This window comes from Mastigoproctus giganteus, chromosome 14 (genome assembly GCF_048544385.1).
Source record: "Mastigoproctus giganteus isolate SK-2022 chromosome 14, ASM4854438v1, whole genome shotgun sequence".
NCBI classification, from domain to species: domain Eukaryota; kingdom Metazoa; phylum Arthropoda; class Arachnida; order Uropygi; family Thelyphonidae; genus Mastigoproctus; species Mastigoproctus giganteus.
In genome coordinates, this window is record NC_143588.1 from 25536974 (window position 1) to 25559539 (window position 22566).

At 34.7% G+C, this 22566-nt stretch overlaps 1 protein-coding gene across 2 annotated transcripts in view; it reads right to left on the reverse strand.

Annotated features, from left to right (window-relative positions):
- The window catches only part of Stacl (SH3 and cysteine-rich domain-containing protein), an 876542-nt gene that overhangs the window by 229067 nt on the left and 624909 nt on the right, over positions 1-22566 (reverse strand). For both annotated transcript variants that reach the window (XM_090388808.1, XM_090388807.1), the window contains exon 14: positions 15932-16204. In XM_090388808.1, coding sequence (XP_090244934.1) covers positions 15932-16204 — 273 coding nt within the window. The remainder of the gene's footprint in view (positions 1-15931; positions 16205-22566) is intronic.

Here is a 22566-nt window from a genome sequence, read left to right on the forward strand (position 1 = left end):
CTGTGTAGTACCTTCGGGTCAGGGAAGCGCATAGGATGATAGGTTTAATTTCCTTTTCTTTTATTAATATTTATTTTTATTTATTTTATTTATTTATTTATTTATTTTTTTTTTTTTGGCTGGTGCAGCATAAGCTTTCTTGCATCATGCGGCCATTACTAATAGGCTTAAGTTTTGCAAATTACAGTGTCTGGAGACTAGGCACTGGCGAGGTGATCTGATAGAGGTGTATAAAGCCTTGAATGGTTTGAGCATGCTCAATGCCGATGGGATTCTTCCTCTTGCTCAGAATAATCACCTGAGACGGCATAAATTCAGATTGAGGAAAGACAGATGTAGGATAGATGTGCGGAAATTTGCCTTTAGCCAGTGGGCAGTTGGAACAGACTTCCATCCCTTGTTGTGGAAGTTGATAGTCTAAATAAATTTAATGCTTAGCTGGACAAGTATTTTGAACAAACGGAGGGGTGAAATGGGAGCGTTTTTTTTTTTTTTTTTTTTTTTCCAGCTGATGCTGCATAAGCTTGCTTTCTTGCATCATATGCCTCTACTAATGCTAATCTTTAAATGACAAATTCAACTAAAATTAAATGCAACAAGCATCATATCTTTCAGAGTATAATAATCTATATAATACAGTATACACATCATATTTTGTTTTCTATGCCAGGGCTGCCTTAATGCTACAGCCAAACCAGCCATGGCTGTAGGCCTCACCCAAAGAGGGGCCTCATTTTCAGTGTAAATATTTTCTGAAGTAGTGATAAAAAGGACCCCAAAATTAAATATGGCCTGGGTCTTATTTCATCCTTAATCCACCTCTATTCTCGGCTATAAGAAAATCATTTTCTAAATCTGATTCAAAATCTGAAGAGGATAAAGTGTGGCAATTTGGATCTGGATTTACAAGAGGAAATTATTCAAATGAAGATGGACCTAGAAGCTAAATCACTGCACTCGAAAGAAAGTTTCAGGGGATTTTGGAGTAAAAATATTATTGAAAACTACCCCAAACTGTATAAAACTGTCGAGCCTTTATTATTAATCTTTCCAAGTTCATACATGGCAGAAGCCGGATTTACACTAACAGTATTTTAACTAAGCAGAGAAATCGATTAGATCTCAAAAATAATGATCTAAGATCAAAACTAACAAATCACAAACCCAATATTTCCTCTCTTCTAAAAGCACATCAGCCACATCTTTCACATTAGACGTGCATTAAGTGTTAGTGTTCATTAAATTTTTTTTTAATATGCATTGCAAATCATAACTGGATACATTTTCTAAAAAAATTGTTTTTAAAATATATTAACTTGAAGCTTATTGCTCTTGGGGGTCTTTGTTATTACTGAATTTTTACTTAGGTGGTCTCTGACCAAAAAGTTTGGGTACCCCTGTTCTAAATATATGGCATAACCTTTGGGCAATGCCATTTGTTTGAAAGTAGTGCAAACAAGTAAATTCATGAATGGTAGGTAACAGCAACCTACAGATTATAATTACCATTAAATAAATGGAGAAATATTCTAATTAAGTAATAATTATTTTCCAGTAACCATAAATTGAGAAAAAAAAAACCCAATTATATAATTCAATTGTGGGCACATTTTTTTTTTTTTTAAGTAACAAATGTATATACAAATGCTGGAAGTAAATTTGAAATACTGCCTATGTTATTCTCTTTTAAGTGCTAAAATGGGAATAACACAGACATTAATTGTAGATGCCAATTGTAGAATAAAGTTGTTGCAAAAATAATTAAAAGGCTGAACTATAAATGTTTGTCACACCAAATTAAGAGTTTAAACATACTGTATTCAATTATTCCAATAATTTCATTCTAAATCTGTAGTTAACACTTTTGTTTAAAAAAAGTAAAAGAATTACTAACATTTACTAAAAGTTGACCATTTGGAAAATATACTAAAGACGCTGGTTGGTTGTTAAGTGAGTAAAAATCTTTAACCTTAATTTCTATATTATTTTAACACAAAAATTTAAAATTTAAAAAGCAGAAATAATTTATAATTCAACATCTTGATATTTACTATTTGTACAGGAAAAAAAAAAACTTTTAAATACTTAAACCTTTTCTTAAACTACTTAACCTTTTAACTACTTAAACCTTTCGTTCGATCACAACAGATTTTAAATTATATAAAAAATAGATTAGTCAAAATCTAAATGTTATTATTATTATACACCCTGCTGCATATGCTTATTACAAATCCGTTGAACTACTCTTCTTGCCACTACGCTTGTCTAGTGAAAATTCACACAGTTACGTTGTGGAGAGCATAGTCATAGTGTATGCGTCAAATTCTTATTTAGCTTACTTATTAATAACTGGACAGTACTTGTACGTTAATTTAATACCTTTTGATTTACAATAAATACTACGAAAAAGAGTGAAACATATCATTTTCCTCAAGAATGGGAACTAGAATACTTTTTTGTAATGATAAAAGAAAAATATTGTTGTTTGATTTGCAATGCTACCGTGGCCATACCCAAAAAAGGAAATTTAGAAAGGCACTTCAATGCACTCCATGGTGAATACTAATCGAATTTTCTGCCTAATAATGACCTTAGAAAAAATAAATGAAAAGAACTTAAATCCAGATTATTCGCACAACAAAATTTCTTCATTACACCTAATTTACAATCTAAAGCAGTAACTGTAGCATCATTTAAAGTGAGTCATCTTCTTGCAAAAAAATGCAATTCATTTTCTGATGGTCAATTCATCAAAGATGCATTTTTATAAATAACAGATTCTTTTTGAAAATTTTAAGAACAAAAATGAAATTAAAAGTGCTCTTCAAGACCTGAAATTATCTCTAAATACTGTGATGTGAAGAAAAAAATGAGTATAAATGTGAGCAAACAATTGCATGCTCATATTGCTAATTGTGTGCTCTTTTCTTTACAACTGGATGAATCTACAGATGTCAGTGATACAGCTCAATTGCTCGTTTTTATTTGTCTAGGTTTCGATGATTCTGTCACTAGAGGAACTGTTGGGTATGGTTTTGTTAAAAGAAAAAAATACTAGAGGTCTTGATATATTTAATGCATTCAAAAATTTTATTGAAAAAATTAAATTCCCACTATTTAAGCTCGTATCAACAACAACAGATGGAGCTAAAGCAATGATGGGCATCTTAACAGATTCATTGCATTGTGCCAAAGGATGAAGTCTCAGATTGTTTGAGTTACCACTATATTATATTTTGCAGGCTAACATGTGTTAGCCAGCAAAAGATTAAATACCAAAAGTGTTATGGACATTGCTTTCAAAATTCTGAATTCCATCAAAGAACAATCTCTTCAAAGGAGACTTGTCAAAATGAAACTCAATGAAAATGAACCAGATCTGATATTACACATAGATGTGAGGTGGCTGAGTCAGAGTAAGTCTCTATAGAGATTTCGAAATTTGCTGAATAAAATTAAAATATTTGTTGATCAAACTTTTTTTGGGGAGATGATTATCAGCAGCTACAAGATACAGAGTGGTTGTGTGATCTGGTTTTTTTGGCAGATTTTACCAGTAAATTAAGTGATCTGAATTTGAAATTACAAGGAAAAAATAAAAATGTGGGTGACATGATTAGTAGCATTTTTGCATAAAAATTCGATCATTTTGCAAATATGCAAGATCATTTTGCAAAAATATCCTGTTTTTGAATTTAATAGTGAGAAATATGTTTCTGAAATTGAGAAAGTTGTGGATGATTTTAAAACCAGATTCAATGATTTTAAAACAATTGAAGACACTGTTCAATATATTTCTTATCCATTTAATGTCGACTTAGATATGAAAGAAATTTCAGAAAAAATCGTTGAGATTTTTCACATGGAGAAAATATTACTTGAAAATAAAATTATTACATTGCAAAACGATATCTTCCTAAATCCAGATCATCAGAAAAGGACTTGTGGAAATATGTTTTCCGAGAAAAGAACCCGAATGTAAAAAAAATGCAGCGAACTTTTAAATTGCTGTTTTGGTTCCACATATCTATGTGAATCAGCCTTTTTGTATTTGAAATAAAGATGAAGAATTGCTCTACTCTTATGAACTTGCATACAGAAGATTCTTTACTGTTGGCCTTATCACAGTATATCCCCGATTTTGAAAGCTTGGCAGATGACATGAAGACACAAACTTCACAAATTAAAAATTTAAATATGTATGAATTTAAAATAAGAATTCTGAATTGTATTTAATTTTAAAATTTATAAACAACATTTTTTGATATGTGTTGATTAACTTTATTAAACATGTGCAATGAAATTCTTGAGATGGTAGATCGTGGCACATTTTGAAGAAAAAAAAGTAGATGGCATCACAAATTAAGTTGGCCACCCCTGGCCTAAGAGGGATACATGTACATATTTATTTATTATTATTTTTTTTTAATTATTTCAAGCATGTTTCATAAACATGTCTATTTGAATATGAATTATCTATCAATTGGTATTACTGTTTCTCATCTATGTTTCTAAGCAGTTTGAACATACAATTGTACATTTCTACAATTGCAGAAATGTACAATGTACTAAGCAATTGCAGAAATGTACAATTACAGTTCATAGTAGATGGCAGCACAAAAACAGATTTTAAAATAGGAGGAGAAGATTGCTTGTAAAAAAACTATTCTTGTCTGATTTTGGTTTACCAAAAGCCAAAATTCTCTGGAATTCAAGTCCAGAAGTTGATGAAATTGAACCAAGTGATAAATAGATGTAGAAAAAAAAAAAAAAAAAAAAAGTTTTCTTGTTTTTTAAAAATTCTGATTTGATTTTTTAAATAATTTCACTTAATATTGGGCAACCAAGTCAGAATGAGAACAAATTAATATTTAATGGCATTTAGGTACACAGTTTTCATTTTTACAAATTTTCAAAAGTTCAAGAAGCAACTGTTTCTGCAGAACTGGATAGTAGTGGTAAACTCACTGCTAAGGACCCAAATGTTTTAGGGAACTCACATTGGAAAGGGTTAACGTACTGAAATCACTGGGAATGCTATGAAGTGAATATTATAGCTTATATCAGTAAGAATGAGCAGTCTTCTTAAAATAAATTAATGGTACAGGGGTATTCCATTATCATTTAGAATATGACCAACATATTGATTTATATTTTACAGAAATCAAGATTCAATGCATTTTATTCTTTAGAAAATTAAAAACAATTGGTAAAAATAACAACTAAGCAAATAACTATGAAAACTAACTAGCAAAAGTATTCAGATACTCTTACAATGAAGCCCACTTGTATGTGAGGTATAGTTCACCCATACGAGACAGTCCCCTTGCTGAAAATGTGCCAGGAATACTGCATTTGTGTAGGAGGAGTGAAATCATAGCACAAGATATAAACTCATGTTTTTGCATTACTGTATGCATATAGATGCATACAGTAATGTGGGTATAGACAACTGATTGAAATCATAAAAATATATAAATGGATGAACTGCCATCTGTATCACAGAAAAAGAAGAAAATTTGTATATGCAAAGGTAAAAAACAAAAACTGCATTCAACATCATTGAACTTTTTTTAATAAAGAAGCATTAAATGATAAACTGAGTATATCAATCAAGAAAGCAAGCAAAAAAGCATGCTAGTGTAGCAACAGGATTTTCACAACAATTCATGAAAAGGATGTGAAATGAAGCAAAGATAGACACATTCTCCAAGTTACTCTCTGGACTAATTTGATCACAATGTCATAAGGCAAAAAAATCCGGGACTCTGCCTTATGATTAAACAAGTACCAACAATTCCTAAACTAATCTCAAAAATATTAAAAAAAAAAAAAAAAAAATATTAAGGAAAAGAAAAAAAACTTCACAAGGTGCGACTGGAAGAAAAATGTCAAATTTAAGAGAATGAAGTAAAGTAAACTCCCATTATAGTGCTTTTGAGGGGACTGGCCCCTGTGAGCAGGAAAGCATTATAAGTGAGACCCCCCCCCCCAACTCACGGGATTCAATCATGGGAAGAAAAGGGTATTATAATGACAGTTTATTGTATTTACAGAAAATGAAACAAATAAGAAATAAAGATATACCTATTGTTTATATAAAAAAAACTGGATCAGCAATAATTTCACATATAGAAAATGTTGGCAATCTGAATCCAAAGATATTTCAGGAGTCAGGAAATGCATCTAGATGACTTGTTTTATGTGGGGACGTTGGGGGATGTGGTTTATTCCTAATTATAGTTTGCTCTAATGCAAATGTTACTACAGGAGATTATCATGGCCAAATGAATTAATTTATTCTTGAAAAATTGACAACCGAGAAACTTTTACATAACCTGCAAGAAAATGCTATTATAATAATTAACAATGTATCTTATCATTCTATTCGGCTGAACCAACTTCTAAAATCATTGAAGAGAAAACAGGAATAATGAATTAGTTGTCTGGGAACAATATACATGCTATAGCTAATCATTAAAAAAAAAAAAAAAACCCGAACTTTCAGATTTGGTTAAACAAAATACTCATCCAAATAAGGAATGTACATCTGATATAATGGCTGCACAGAAAGGTTTTATGAGCAGTTTTGAGATTAAACCCATATCACTGCAACATCAATGCTATCAAATATGATTGACAGAGTTAAAACAATTTATCCGAATGTTAACATTAGTGGTGATGTTTCCATGGAAATTTCAATTAAGTCAATTTTCCATGGGTACTTTAATAAGTATTGTGCTCATGTGATGATTTTGGAGGAAAAACACTGGAAAAAAGATGGTTTGCTGGAAGAGTCTTGCAAGCCTTTTATTATACTTAAGACAAGAAGAAACAGAGACCCTAGTGCTGAAGCAACAATCAGTTGTTCCAGTGATGATGATGAAAATGATTAAAAATTATTAAAAATGTTTATTATTAATAAAATTAAATGTCTTTGGCAGGTAAGTACTACTAAAGTTCCTATCTTTTGTTTTCATAATTGTGTTCTGTATATTTATATACTTTTAAAATATTATCTAAAATATAAATTAAGATAGTGTTTTATAGCATTTACTACAAGTATATATTACAAAGGTTTATGTTTCATAAAACTCAAAGCAATAGCAGCATGAGCCTCCTTCGTGAAAGGAGGCTTATGGATAAATAGTCCATAAATGTCTTGACTGGGGTGAATACAGTAGACTCAATTTTCCAGGATAGATGGTAAAAAAAAAAAAAACCTGGATAATTGATTTCCCAGTTAATCCAAAAATACAGTAAGTCCCCGACATACATAAGAGATATGTTCCAGGACTTCTTATATAAGAAGAGTTTTATATAACTTGGGAATGACTAATAAAATAGTCCCTACTATATTCCTGATATACCAAATTTACAAAAACGACATAATATCCTCAGAAGAATGAAGAAAAATAGTTATATATTTTTCAATTAATTAGTTACACACACACACACACACACACACACACACACACACACACACACACACACACACACACAGGGTTATTCAAACTGAAGTCCGGGGTTTCAGAATTTTTTTTTTGGGAAAGCGCATGTGTCAATCATTTGTAGCCATCTCAAAAGAATGCATAATATCTCAAGTTTTGTTCCCACACTTGCGATGTTCGGTATGCTGCATGGCTAACCACCAGATGGCGTTGGATGCATACCGCTGTGCAGTCGTTCGTTTGCCTGTGACGCAAGTTCTGCTCTGTTGCGACATGGCTTCGGAATGTAATGAGAAAGCTTTTACTGTGTTGGAGTTTCATGTAAGTAAATCTGTTACTGCTGTGCAACGCCACTTTCAGACAATTTAAGAAAGATCCGCCGACGGACAAGACAATTAAATGATGGTATACGCAGATTAAGGAGACAGGATGTCTGTGAAAGGGAAAAAGTCCCGGTCGCTCGCCTGTATCAGATGCTAATGTGGAACGCATTAAGGAAACTTTTCTAAGGAGCCCAAGGAAATCCACTACGAGGACAAGCAAAGAACTTCACATCCCACAAACTACAGTTTGGCGTGTTTTGAGGAAGCGATTACTAATGAAACCATATCGTCTAACCCTGTTGCAGTCTTTGAAACCAGATGATCTGTGCGCGAGGAGTAACTTCTGCACTGCACTGCAGAGCCACATGGAACAAGATGACACGTTTGCTGACAGTGATTTTTTCTGATGAATCGACCTTCCATTTGTCGGGGAAAGTGAATAAGCAGAATGTGCGATTTTGGGGGACATCAAATCCACATACACATGTGGAACACGACCGGGACTCTCCAAAAGTAAATGTCTTTTGCATCATATCTCAAAGGAAAGTTTACGGTCCATTTTTATTTTGTGAAAAGATTGTAACTGGGGAGATTTATCTGGATTTATTACACTTATGGCTTCTACCCCAACTACAGGACGATAGTGCAAACTTCATCCTACAGCAAGATGGCGCCCCATGTCACTTCCATCACATAGTCCGGAATTTTTTAAACTGCCATTTACCGCAGCGATGGATCGGACGTGGGAGTGCCGCAGATTGAATCCTGGCCACCTCGATCTCCCGACCTAACGCCATGCGATTTCTCCCTGTGGGGTTTCGTAAAGGATAACGTTTTTGTGCTTCTCTTACCTGCGACTATACCAGAACTGAAAGATCGGATCACCAAAACCATTGACAGCATCACTCCTGACTTACTAAGCCGTGTGTGGGAAGAATTCCTTTTCCGAGTTGATGTCTGATGGATCACTAAAGGCTCTCATATTGAACATTTTTGAGGTACGTAAAAAAATTCATTATTATATTTGCATTCTGGAAATATTTCTTTCTTCCTATGTCTGCTCATGTGTGTACAGGAATTTTTTGAAACCCCAGACTTCATTTTGAATAACCCTATATATAGATTTATATTCTATATATATAATTTTTTTTATATATATATAGAAAAATAGTTATATATTTTTAATCAGTTCAATTAAAAACTATCTGGGGACAGCAGTGAAGTAGCCGGAGTGGCACATAAGAAAAGAAAACAAAAAAGGAACAAAAACTGCAAGTTACTGTACTGCAAAAACTGATACTGTATGTATTTCGTAGCCTTGGTTATTACAGTTGACATCACTGGTGCCGATCCCTTCACTGCTTCTCGTATTCTGTCATTCTCCTTTATTATTGTATTCGCCGTTAACACTAACAAATCTGAATTCCACACAATACTTGTGTGGAATTGTTTGACCATTTTCATACGTCATTATTTTAATTTTCTGATCCAACTCGATTGCTTTCCTTTTCTTGGAAGATTTACTACTTTTTTTTTTTTTTTGGTAGTTGTTGGCGCATCGGCTTCTGTGGCCATAATGCACCTCCCAAAGTTTTTGCAGTACTTTGATTGGAAGATTTACTAATACTGCTGTCACTTATTCTCTTAGTAAGCACCATGATAATGGTCAAAATTAAATTTTCTGTAAAGAACTTCAGAGTTAAGGCAAAAACTCACTATTATCACCCCACAAGAGCTCACATTTTACTAAAGCACATTTCTGGAGGTCCCTACCATAAAACAACAAAAACAAATTGCACTTTCCGGTTTATTGGACGTTTCTGTAAGTGCAATTCATTGTAAACTCAATCTTATTGCATTTGTGATAATGATAGTTGGAATTCTGTGGCTTTTTACATTATTATGGTGACATGTGTCCCCTTCATTGACATCTTCGATCATATATAAAAATAAATTAAGAATCTACTCTTCATTCCTGTTTGTAAGCTTGTTACTCCATAGCTCACTTGTACAATTTGTGCCTGCTGTGATCGTCATTATTGATTGCTTATTTATTTTTCTGCTGTTTTAAATTTTACAATCCTAAAAAAAGAAGAAAAAAAAACAGTGAAAAAAAAAAATTAACATAAATCCAAAGTTATGTAAGTCGGGGACTCACTGTATTGAAAAATGTTCAGCAACCTACGTAAAAAGTATGGGGACATATAAAAAACTTATCACGCACGACTTGAAAAAGTCCAATACAATGCTTCCCTTTATTTTTTTACAAAGTCACGTATGGTTTGGTCACCAACATTATAATGGTTCATTAAAGATTTAACGGATGCACCATTTTCAAACTTTTGAATAATTTAAGTTTTTTTGTTTAATTGAAAAACATAATTCTTGCTTTTAGCCATCATTTTCACGATTTCTAAACAAAAAAAAATATTTACTACAAAAAAAGATTTTGATATCCCTGACATAAATAACAAAAAATGCTTTTGGCAGTGCGATGGAACACAACAATCGACATGACACACTAAAACAAACTAAACATTTGTTTTTTTTTTGAGTGGCAGGTGAAAGACAAGCAGGGGTTGCAAGATAGTGGGTACATTAATCTCCCAATGACGACTTATAATGCCACTTCTTGTCACTTATTTATGACTTGCAAAACATGTTTATACCTATTCTAGATATTACTTGAATTTTATGATTTCTGTTTTTTTTTTTGTTTTTTTTTTAAATTTGAAGTCTTAAAGTGTCCCAGTTAATCTGATCCTGGTAAATTAAGAGTCTGCTGTATATCTATTTTATAATTCTCCAAGGTTTTATTTCTTATTTTTAAATTCAAGAACGAGTTTTGCTGCACCATATAAAAAAAAAAACAAAAAAAAAAAAAAAAAAAACAAGTGGAGGGGAAATGATTCACTCTTCCTGTAGACCGATTCAGCCTGAATTTTGAATTTTCCAACCTGTCAGCCTTAACTTATTCCTGTAATTAACAACTCATTAGCTAAAGGAATTAATGAAATATTCCATTTTAGGTAATAGGACAGCTGATTTGGTTACGCACAGAGAGGATGAACGGACTATCTCATGTGGATGAGCTAATAGGCCCAGATATAAATTACTGAGAGAAGCATTACAAATATCATCATATATGGTTGCAAATATAGAACTTATATAAAATTTTAAGGGGATATAACAGGGCACAGTCAAATGCTATATCAGTTTTTGTTGCCATATACAGCTGCAACAGGTTTCAGCTGTGACCTTTTAAGACCAGCAGTAGTGAAAATATGGATGCATTCAAAGTATACTGATGTAATAGATGGGAGTACTAGAGCAGTCAGGAAATGATCCAGCAAGCTGGTAGCTTATGGAGAAGGCTTAAAAATCTCAAAAGGATCATCCAGAATCATCTCTGCAGAGAGCGAGTTGACAAAAGAAACTATAGGGATAATGATTGTTACAAACAGTGAGTTTGGAAGTTCAGATATCAGTAGCAAGTGCAACTTCCAAGCTGAAAAATTAATGAAAAACATCACAACTGTATGGAAAGATAGGCTACACATGGTACTCTTCAGATGACGACATAAAGGGGGAAACTTGGAAAATATCCAAATATTACTTAATGGATTGCACCACCATTCACAATAATGATGTCAGAAGGCATCATTGTGTTGAGCTGCTTCTCATTGTTTGGTTTGGAGTTGTTTGTAACAGTGCCTGGAACTTTATTCTCCATTTCCATTGACATTTTTTTTTTTATTCTGTATTACTCTATACTGTATTAATTCTATGAAAAGAAATGCTATATATATATCAGCTCAATAATGCTCCAAGCCATAAAGCTGAACTAGAGAATAACACTGCAAAACTAGACTAGCACAGACTCCTAATCAGAAATCTTATTAATGGTTGGAATGAGAGATCGGGGCATGGTCAACATGCCACTATGCTGGTTGAAACAGCTTTGAAGAAGTGAACTAAAATATCAGGCCTCTACTTAGGCAGGCATCTGATATTTCCCTCCAAACCTCCTACAAAATGGCTGAGAAAATACTCAGGATTAGAGTTGTCATTACATTTGGATATGTCCATTTTACCTGAATACAATATTCATTTTCATGAATAAAGTAAAAAAAGCAAAGTGCAGCCATTATCAACCCACTGCAGGATGGAAGTCTCCTCAACAATTCATGCTGAGGGAAATGGACCATAATCTGCCACGCTGGTCCAGTGCGGGTTGGCAGATCGACCGTATTCAGCAGTCAGGGGCTTGAACTCCGGTCTACTCCAAGAGCGTGTGCTACTGCAACTCCCACTCCTGCCTGCTCGGCTACAGAGGCCGTATTTCTTGAATATTGGTAACCAAATAATACTGTATAAGAGAATCCAGTGAAATAAACTGTATCCCATTATGAAGCACAAAAACTTCCTCTTAAAAAAAAAAAATAAATAAAAAAATAATAATATACATATATATACAGGTGTCTCAAAAATATTGGTACAAATGTTTAGGGGAGGTAGGTAACATCTAAAGGAATGTGAATCGCATAGGAACCCATAACCGGAAATGTCACCGTAAGTTGGAACACGGCGCTGTTCATCAGTTCACGAGAGGGAAAATTTCTGGTTTACTCATTCAAGCAGTAGTCGCCGCACAAAGAGCATGCATCGATATATGAACTGTGAGCTGGCAGACATGCACCTAGTGTATGGATTAGCAGAGGGCAATGGACGAGCCGCTCAACGAATTTATGGAGAATGGTTCCCAGACAGACATGTACCGGACCACCATTTTTTTGAGTGTGTGCATCAAAATTTGTGAGATTATGGGTCATTTACAGGTAACAGGAGTAGTGTGGGCAGATGCGAACTCCTGCCATGGATGTTGAATGCCGCCCAGAATAATCCTACCAGCACATGTGCCGTTGCCTCTGCCTTAGCAGTGTCTCGTTGCAGTGCACAGCATGTCTGGCACGACGATTCCTTACACCCCCTTTCATCTTCAAAGGGTTCAGTTACTGCTCCCCCAAGATCATCCTGCACATGTGGCTTTTGCGCAGTGGTTTCTCCAACAATGTGTTCAAGACTTGAATTTTCCAGCATATGTTTTGTTCATGGATGAGGCTTATTTCACTCGGGATGACTTATTCAATCAGTACAATGCTCATGTGTGGGCTTGCGACAACCCACACGGTGTGCACCCCTATGCGGCACAACATCGCTTCGCAATAAATGTGTGGGCAGGTATGGTCGGTGACTGCTTAGTTGGCCCATACCTGTTACCATCCCACATGAACTCCGCTAAATATCGGATCTTTTTTGAACAATTTCTACAAAGGTTACTTGACAATGTTCCAGCAAATGTGAGATGCAACATTTGGTTTCAACATGACGGGGTGCCTGCTCATTATGGAAGGTGTTTTTGTGACCATTTGAACAGGCATTTTGGGTGTCGATGGATTGGCCGTGGTGGACCTATTGCCTGGCCCCCACACTCACCTGATTTCTTTCTGTGGGGCCCTCAGATCTATCGTGTATGAATTGCATGTGGAGATGGAAATGGATCTCGTGGCGAGACTCATCTGCGCTGCTGCTACTTTCAAAGAAACTCCAGGTGTGTTCGACCGTGTCCGCCAATCCATGCTGTGTCAGTGTCAAGCATGCATCACGTCTCATGGTGGAACCTTTGAGCATCTGTTGTAACATCATGAAATGCATCCATCTCGTACTCCATTGTTAGTATTGCGTCAAATAAATAAAGGTAAAAAAAAGGTAAAGGCAGCCATTATCAACGCACTGCAGGATGGAAGCCTCCTCAACAATTCATGCTGAGGGAAATGGACCATAATCTGCCACGCTGGTCCAGTGCGGGTTGGCAGATCGACCGTATTCAGCAGTCAGGGGCTTGAACCCCCGTCTACTCAAAGAGAGTGTGCTACTACACTCCCGCTCCTGACCACTTGGCTACGGAGGCAACCGAGAGTCAAATAAATGTTTGCCACTAATTACTGTCTTGTGTCATTTCTGCTTCTTGTGCCTCTGCTACTACTTTTCCGTGATGTTTCCGGTTATGGGTTCCTATGTGATTCACATTCCTTTAGATGTTACCTACCTCCCCTAAACGTTTGTACGAATATTTTTGAGACACCCCATATATATATACACACATATATATATATATATATATATAGAAAGGGAGCTGCAGATGTTCATCATGCACAACCAGGGGATACTGCTTGTTCAAAGCAGATCATTGAGATAAATTTATAGTTAATATGTAAAAGCTAGAAGTGAGAAATTTTGTTTAAGAATAATGTAATAAATTGATATCAGTGTGCTTTTTCCTGTATACAGAAAAGGATTTTTAATCCAGTAATTATTCAAATAAAGCAACACTGCTTTTCCACACAATAAATGAAATTTTTTTTTTTTTATCTATTAGACAAATATATACACTTCTCTCTATATGTTATAGCACTTTTCTGGAATGGATCATCTGTCAATATTTTTCACACCTAAAATAACTTTTTTTATTATTTTTATTTTTTTTTTTATAAAAAACTAATAAAAATGCTACTGTCAATCATTTCATAGTAAAATAATTCAAAAACTTTAAGAATGGCTAACAGTTTTCTTCTGGGTTTATTCAATTGCAATAATTTGAATCAAAAATTCCAACTATGATATTTATCAAATGGATAAATGAACGATGCATTGCCAAAATTAATTCTTAATGTACAGTAGGTTTTTCTGTAATGTGAGGTTTCACTGCTAAAGCCAACTTGCATTTTAACTAGCTATTTCAAATGACAATCCAAATTTCACCACTATATCAAATACAGAAAGTCAACTATAAAAGAACAGTGGAAAAATAATTAATGCAATCTTGAGGGAACAGTTCTCTCTCTCGTTTTATACAAGTTGATAAAATTTACAATAACCATAATTGCATTATTTTGATTAGAAAGCTGATGTAAAATTTAAAGATTAACCAAAATTATTTAGAACATATTGATAAAATACTGGTTTCTTTATATTTAAAAAAAAAAAAAATCATTGTCATAGTTACTAATTATCATCTTATTTTCAATTTCATTTCTTAAATGACAGGTTTGTTAGCTAGATAGTTTTGTTTTCTTTAGCTATACATATAATTTCCTCAACACAACTTTTTTCATATTTATATACTCCTGAAAATTAATATATTTTCAGGAATATATAAAATTACTTAATATGCTATGACATGTCCTCTTAAAATCCTTTAATTGTACTGCTACTTAGTACACTGACAATACCTAAGAAGTTATTTACATGAAAGAACAATTTCAAATTGTATTATTAAAGATGGCAAAAAAGTACATTATTGGCAGCAGCAGCATCACCATCAGAAACTTTATTTGTTCCTCCCCTGTCCCCCCCACCTTTTTTTAATAATCTGCAGCTTAAAGGATATGTAGTGGAAGGTAAAAAAAAAATGTTAGAATACTCAAACTGAGATTGCTAGAAATAATTAATATGGAATGTAAGTGGTAAATTTAAAGTTTGAAGGAAAATTATAATATATTGCAAAAAACTGCACATACTGGACAAATCACATTCATGGGGGGGGGGCAGATTTCAAATAGGCAAGCACATATATACATGCAGAAAGCAAAATCTTTCTCACACTCACACTTAAATATTTATATAATGCTCTATAGGTACAGAAGGTAGTTCATTATAAAAAAAGTATATAAAATATGCTATAAGAAATGAAAGCATAAACAACAGTGGCACAAGCCTCCATGAAAGGAAACTTATGGATAAATACTCTACAAATGTCTTTATTCAGGTGTATAATGTAAACACACACACACACACACACACAAATAAATAGGATCCTGATTTCCTCATTTGGGAATTTCTACTTAATAATGAACAAAATAAAAGCTTTTGTATAACTTAAATTTCATAGATATAGTGATAAAATTCTGTTAAAACAAAACTTTTAAATATTTATATCGATTTCAGATAAATTATAATACAATGCTATAAAATATATGAATTTTTATATCATAAATGCATTTTACTGAATTTAGATTATGAATTTAAAGAAAATGTGAATGAAATATTAATAAAATGCTAAATATTATTGATGAACTAAGTTCTGCACCTATTCACCTGATGTAGAGGCATGATTATGATGGCCAGAGACTGTGAGCAGGTAGGAAGAAGAGGAGGAGGCTGAGGAAGAGGCATTGGAACGGGGCCATCGTGGCTGAAGAGATGTTAAACTGGAACTGTTACTCCCTCCCCCACCCCCTTGGTCCCGAGTTGATGCTGCTGCAGCTATATCTTTTTCTCCTTTTTCTGTTCTGTCACTACGGCGAGGTCCGCCACCTAGGTCTCCAGCTTGCTTTAGAAGTTGGTAAATAGGATCAACATCTTGGGTTCCTGTAAAAAACAAAACTTTCAATGTTTTTTACTGTTATTTTAATATATTTTTTTTACTAATTTTACTATTTATTTATAAATTTAATTTAGTTAAGTTTATGACTGAGTGCAAATTTAAAAATGAGTAAGAGTTGATTTTTTACTGTTATTTTAATGTATATACAGTAGACTCTGGGTTTTCCAGGATAGATGGTAAAAAACAAATCCTGGTTAATCCAAAAATACAGAAGTTTCCAACATACGTAAAAGGTACGATCCAGGACTTCTTACTTCGAGTTTTACATAACTCAGGAGTGCCTAATAACATATTGCTACTATATTATTATTGACAAATCTGAATTCAGCGCGATACTTGTTAATGTTTGATCATTTTCATACATCCTTATTAGTTTAATTTTCTGATCCAAATTGATCGCTTTCCTTTTCTTGGTAGATTTACTACTACCTCTATCACTTATCCTCTTAGTCGGCACCAAGATAACCGTCAAAATGAAATTTTCTGTAAAGCATTTCACAGGGTTTAGGCGAAAACTCACTATTATCACCCTGCGCGAGCTCACATTTTGCTAAAGCACATTTCTGGAGGTCACTACCATAAAACAATAAAAACAATTTGCACTTTCCAGATTACTGGGCTTTTCTGTTAGTGCATCTAATTATAAACGGGTAGTAAACTCTATTGTTTGCATTTGCAAAAATACCGATAGCTGGAATTCTCTGGGCTTTTACGTTATTATGGTGAAATGTGTGTCCCCTTCACTGAAATCTTCAGTCATATAAAAAAAAACCATAAATAAATTGTAAGAATCTTCTCCTTTCTTATTTTTTTGCTTGTTACTCTGTACCTCACTTGTGCAATTTGTGCGTGCCGGGATTGTCGTTATAGATTGCTTATTTTATTTATTTATTTTTTTTGTTTGTTTTAAATTTTACAATACTAAAAAAAAAAAAAAAAAAAAAATTGAGTGAAAAAAGTTTTATGTAAATCCCTAGTTGCATAAGTCAGGGACTTATTGTATCGAAAAATGTTCAGCAACCTACGTAAAAAAATATGGCGATAGATACAAAATGAAAAAAAAATTACCACCCACTCCTCGCATGTCCAATGCAATGCTTCCCTTTATTTTTTGCAATGTCGATTTTAAGTCTATAGCTTTCCTATATTTTTTACGATGTTGCATATGGTTTGGTAACCAACATTATAATGGTTCATTAGAGATTTAATGGATGCACAGTTTTCAAACTTTCGAATAATTTCAAGTTTTTGTTTAACTGAAAGTGCGGAGCCGACCGGGCTAGCCGAGTGGGTAAAGTACCTGCCCGGCAACCCAAAGGTCACGGGTTCAATTCCCGCCTCGGGCTTGGATCAAAGTACTGCAAAAACCTTGGGAGTTGCAATATGGCCACAGAAGCCGATGCGCCAACAACTAACAAATCAAAAAAAAAAAAAAACTGAAAGTGCAACTCCTTTGCGTTTCCCTATCATTTTCGCGATTTCTAAACAAAAAAAAAAAAAAATTACTATAAAAAAATTGACATCCCTGACATAAATAATGAAACAAAATTTGTCTTTTTGCGGTGCAATGGAACACAAGAGACACAACGCACTAAAACAAACTAAACATTTGTTCTCTCTCTCTCTTTTTTTTTTCTTTTTTTTTTGAGCGGCGAGTGTGCAGAGAGCAAGGATTGCAAGGTAATAGGTACACTAATCTTCCAATGATGACTTATAATGCCGCTTGTTGCTTATTTACGACTTGCAAAACATCTGTTTATACCTATTCTATTTATTACTTGAATTTTATGATTTTTGGTTGATTTTTTTTTTTTTTTTTTTTTAATTGGGAATCTTAAAGTGTCCCGTTTAATCGAGAGTCTGCTGTATATATATACAGTGGAACTTCTCTATTACGAACTTCTATTTAACGAATTTTTTCGCAAAACATTGCACCTTGAAACGAAATTACATGTAAAATTAACCCCATATAACGAAATGTTAGTCTCTCTATAACGAATTTTTAAAAAAATTTTTGAAGCATTTTTGAAGATTTTCAAGCATTTACTGCTAAACAGTCGCTCAAATATACTGCCTTCTTCCCTTCGAAATTGCACATTAGCATCTGGAATTAAATAATCATCCTTTTAGTGAACACTTGTGGCCATTGACGCCGGTAGGAGGGTATTTGTTTCATTTTTGTTACAATTATTAAACCAAATGCGTTTTCTTAAAAGTGGTTGTAAACTTTACAATAAATAGGGTAGATTTGTAAATTCATGTTGGCTCAGGGGAAAACGAAGTTTGCTGCGGTAAACCTTTAGCATGCTGTGGCGGCAATACATAGAATACTACCATCATCATCAGCCATTTTCAATCCACTGCAGGATGAAGGCCTCTCCAGCAACTTTCCAGTTCCTTCTGTTTTGAGCACTGGCCATCCATTCACTTCTCAAAAACTCATGAATTTCATCTATCCATCTCTGCCTTTGTCTTCCAGGTTTTCTTCTAGCTCCTCTTGGGTACCATTCTGTTATTTTCTTAGTACATCTATCATCATGTCTTCGAGCTATGTGTCCTGTCCAAGACCATTTTAGTTCTTTAGTTTTGATAAGAATGTCCTTTACTTGAGTTTGCTGCCTAATCCATGTGTTTCTCTTCTTATCTAACAGTCTGATTCCCAATATAATTCGTTCCATTCTTCGCTGTGTAGTTCTTAGCTTCTCTTCCATTCTTTTGGTGAGTGCCCACGTTTCACTTCCATAAGTCATGGTGGGGAGTATACATTGATTCATTATTTTACGTTTCAGACAAACTGGGATATTGCTCTTCAGTATGTGACTATATTTCCTGAATGCTATCCATCCAAAATTTATTCTTCTCTTGACTTCCAGCCATTTATCATTATTACAGCTAATAACTTGTCCCAGATAAGTATATGACTCCACCTTTTTCCGTGGCATACTTGTTCATCATTACTTTTGTTTTAGCCATATTCATCTTTAGTCCAAAATCCTTACTAACTGTGCCATAACTGATTAAGATTTTCCTCTAATTCTTTGGGATCGTGGCTTATGACCACAATGTCATCTGCAAATCGTAAATGGTTTAGGTACTCTCTGTTCACATTGACTCCTTTCTGCGACCAGTCTAATCGTCTGGAAGCTTCCTCAAGGGCAGTAGTAAACAGCTTCGGAGATATTGTGTCTCCTTGTCGAACTCCTTTCTCAATTTTAAATTTCCTACTGTCTTTGTCTAGTCTAATAAAGGATGTAGCACTCTCATATATTTTCTTCAAAATCATAATATATGGAGTATCTATGCCTTGTCTTTCCAGTGCCCGAAACATTGCCTTATGGTGTATGGAGTCAAATGCCTTTTCATAATCCACAAATGCCAGGCAGAATGGTGTTTTATATTCATTTCCTTTCTCCATTAGCTGTGATATTACGTGAAGGTGATCCATAGTTGAGAATCCTGTCCTAAAGCCAGCTTGCTCTTTCGGTTGATTCTCATCAAGTATTCTTTCTAATCTGTTAGTAATGACCCTTGTGAACAACTTGTAGATATGGGATAACAAGCTAATTGGTCTATAATTTCCAATTTCTGATTTATCTCCTTTCTTATGCAGCAAAACTATGATTGCATTATTCCACTGCTTAGGCATCACACCTTTTCTAATGCACTTTGTGAAGAGCCTTGCCAGTTTTTGTGTTATGTTTCTTCCTCCCAATTTTAACAACTCTAAAGTAACTTCATCTTCCCCCGGGGCTTTCCAATTCTTCATTTTCTTCAACGCATGTTCCACCTCATCAGGAAGAATATTGGGTATGTCGTATGTGTTGCTACTTTGCAATCCATGTTCCCCACTGCTGGTATCATTCCCTCGCTCCTTGTATAATTCTCTATAGTAGTCTTCTGCTATTTGAATTATGCCTTCTCTGCTGTTTATGAGTACACCATCGCTATTCTTCAGTTTCAGTATCATTTGTCTTTCTGTATTACTGCTCATGGTTGCTGATTTAAATCCTTTGTTTTCCCTTAATGCTTGTTCTACTTTTCTTGTGTTAAATATTCTTATGTCCTCTCTGAGTCTCTTTCTAATGGCTTTGCATAACTCAGTATACTCAATTTTCTCCCTGTCAGTGTTTTTCTTGCTCTTCATTTGTCGTCTTTGGTTCATCATGACAAGTGTTTCTTGACTAATTTTTTCTTCTTTGGATTTCTGTTTCCCTATAGGTTTCTTGGGCTTTATCACTTTCAGAAAATTGTAATATTCCTCATCGATATCTTGGTCCTGAGCAGTCTGCAGAAGCTCAAACTTGTTCTTAAGTTCCAGTACATACTGCTTTTTCTCCTCCTCTGTTATTTCAAAGACCTTTGTATTATTTACTCGAGTCAGTTTTTTCCTTTCCGACATCTATATCAAGTGTACATCTTACCATTCTGTGATCACTTCCAACATTTACCTTATTCAGGACGGTAACATCATTCACAATATATCTTCTGTTAGTGAGGATGAAGTCGATTTCATTAGTTGTTAATCCATTTGGACTCTTCCATGTCCACTTTCTGTTCACCCTTTTCTTGAAAAAAAGTGTTCATTACTGACAGTCCTTGAGATTCTGCAAATTCCACAACTCTTTCACCTCTTATTTCTTTCACCAATTCCAAAATTTCCTATAGTTCCTCTTTCTGCGCTGTTTTGCCTTTTTCCAACCTTAGCATTGAAGTCCCCCATAATAATAGTGTAGTGGGTTTTCTGCTCATCTAGAAGACTCTCAATTTCAGTGTACATTTCTTCAACCTCTTCATCATCATGGCTCGATGTTGGTGCATAAATCATAATAATCTTAGCATTAGCATTAGTAGAGGCATATGATGCAAGAAAGCAAGCTTATTCAGCATCAGCCAAAAAAAAAAAAAAAAAACCCTCTCCCATTTCACCCCTCCGTTCGTTCGAAATACCTGTCCAGTTGAGCTTTAAATTTGTTTAGGCTATCAACTTCAACAACAAGTGATGGAAGTCGGTTCCACCAACCAACCACCCGCTGGCCAAAGGCAAATTTCCGCACATCTATCCGACATCCGTCCTTCCTCAATTTGAATTTATGCCCTCTGAGGTGATTATTCTGAGAAAGATGAAGAATCCCATTGGCATTGAGCATGCTCAAACCATACAAAGCCTTATACACCTCTATCAGATCACCTCGCCGGTGCCTAGTCTCCAGACTCTGTAATTTGCAAAACTTAAGCCTTTCATCGTAAGAGCAACCCTTTGTTCCATTTACTAATCTTGTTGCCCTTCTCTGTACCCGTTCCAGCAGCTCTACATCCTTCTTGAAATGAGGCCTCCAGACCTGTATACAGTACTCAAGATGTTGCCTAACCATTGCCTTATACAAGGGAATAATCACCTCCTTATCCCTGCTAGAAAAATTCCTGTATATCATTGACAAGACACCATGAGCTACTCTTGCAGCTCGTCTGCACTGCTCAGAGAACTTCATATCTGCCTGCACAATTACCCCCAGGTCCTTTTCATTCTCCACCACTGTCAGTGTAGTACCGCAGAGTTGATACATTGCTCTGGGGTTACTGTTACCCATATGTAGTACTTTACATTTGTCAATGTTAAACTTCATTTGCCACCTCTCAGCCCATCTGTTCGACCTTTCCAGATCCTGTTGCAGCAGCATAGCGTCAGTAGTGTCCTTAACGACCCTGCCAACCTTTGTATCATCTGCAAACTTAGACATTAAACTTGATATCCCATCATCAATATCATTCATAAACACCGAAAACAACAATGGACCCAACACTGAACCTTGAGGAACTCCACTAATAACATTAGTCCACATTGAGCAGTGTCCATTGATTACCACTCTCTGTCTTCTGCCACTCAACCATCCCCTTATCCATAGCAGCAATTTGCCTCCAATGCCACACTGCTCCAATTTGTGCAGCAGTCTTCCATGTGCAACAGTATCAAAAGCCTTTCTAAGATCCAAATATATAATATCAAAGTTATTCCCTGCATCCAGTTCTTTTGTGACTACATCATAGTATACAATCAAATTGGTCAGGCAAGACCTGCCCTTAACAAAACCATGCTGCGTCTGAGCTATAACTGAATTCTTGTCTAGATGATCCTGCAGTGCTTCTTTAACCAGTGCCTCCATTAATTTACCTGGAACAGAAGTTAAACTAACAGGTCTATAATTACTTGTGTCAGCCTTTGATCCTCCTTTGTGAATTGGGGTTACATTTGCACATCTCCAGTCTATGGGTACCTCCCCTGAGTCCAAAGAAGCTCTCATAATTATGGCTAGGGGTTTGCATACTTCCTTTGCTGCCTCCTTTAATA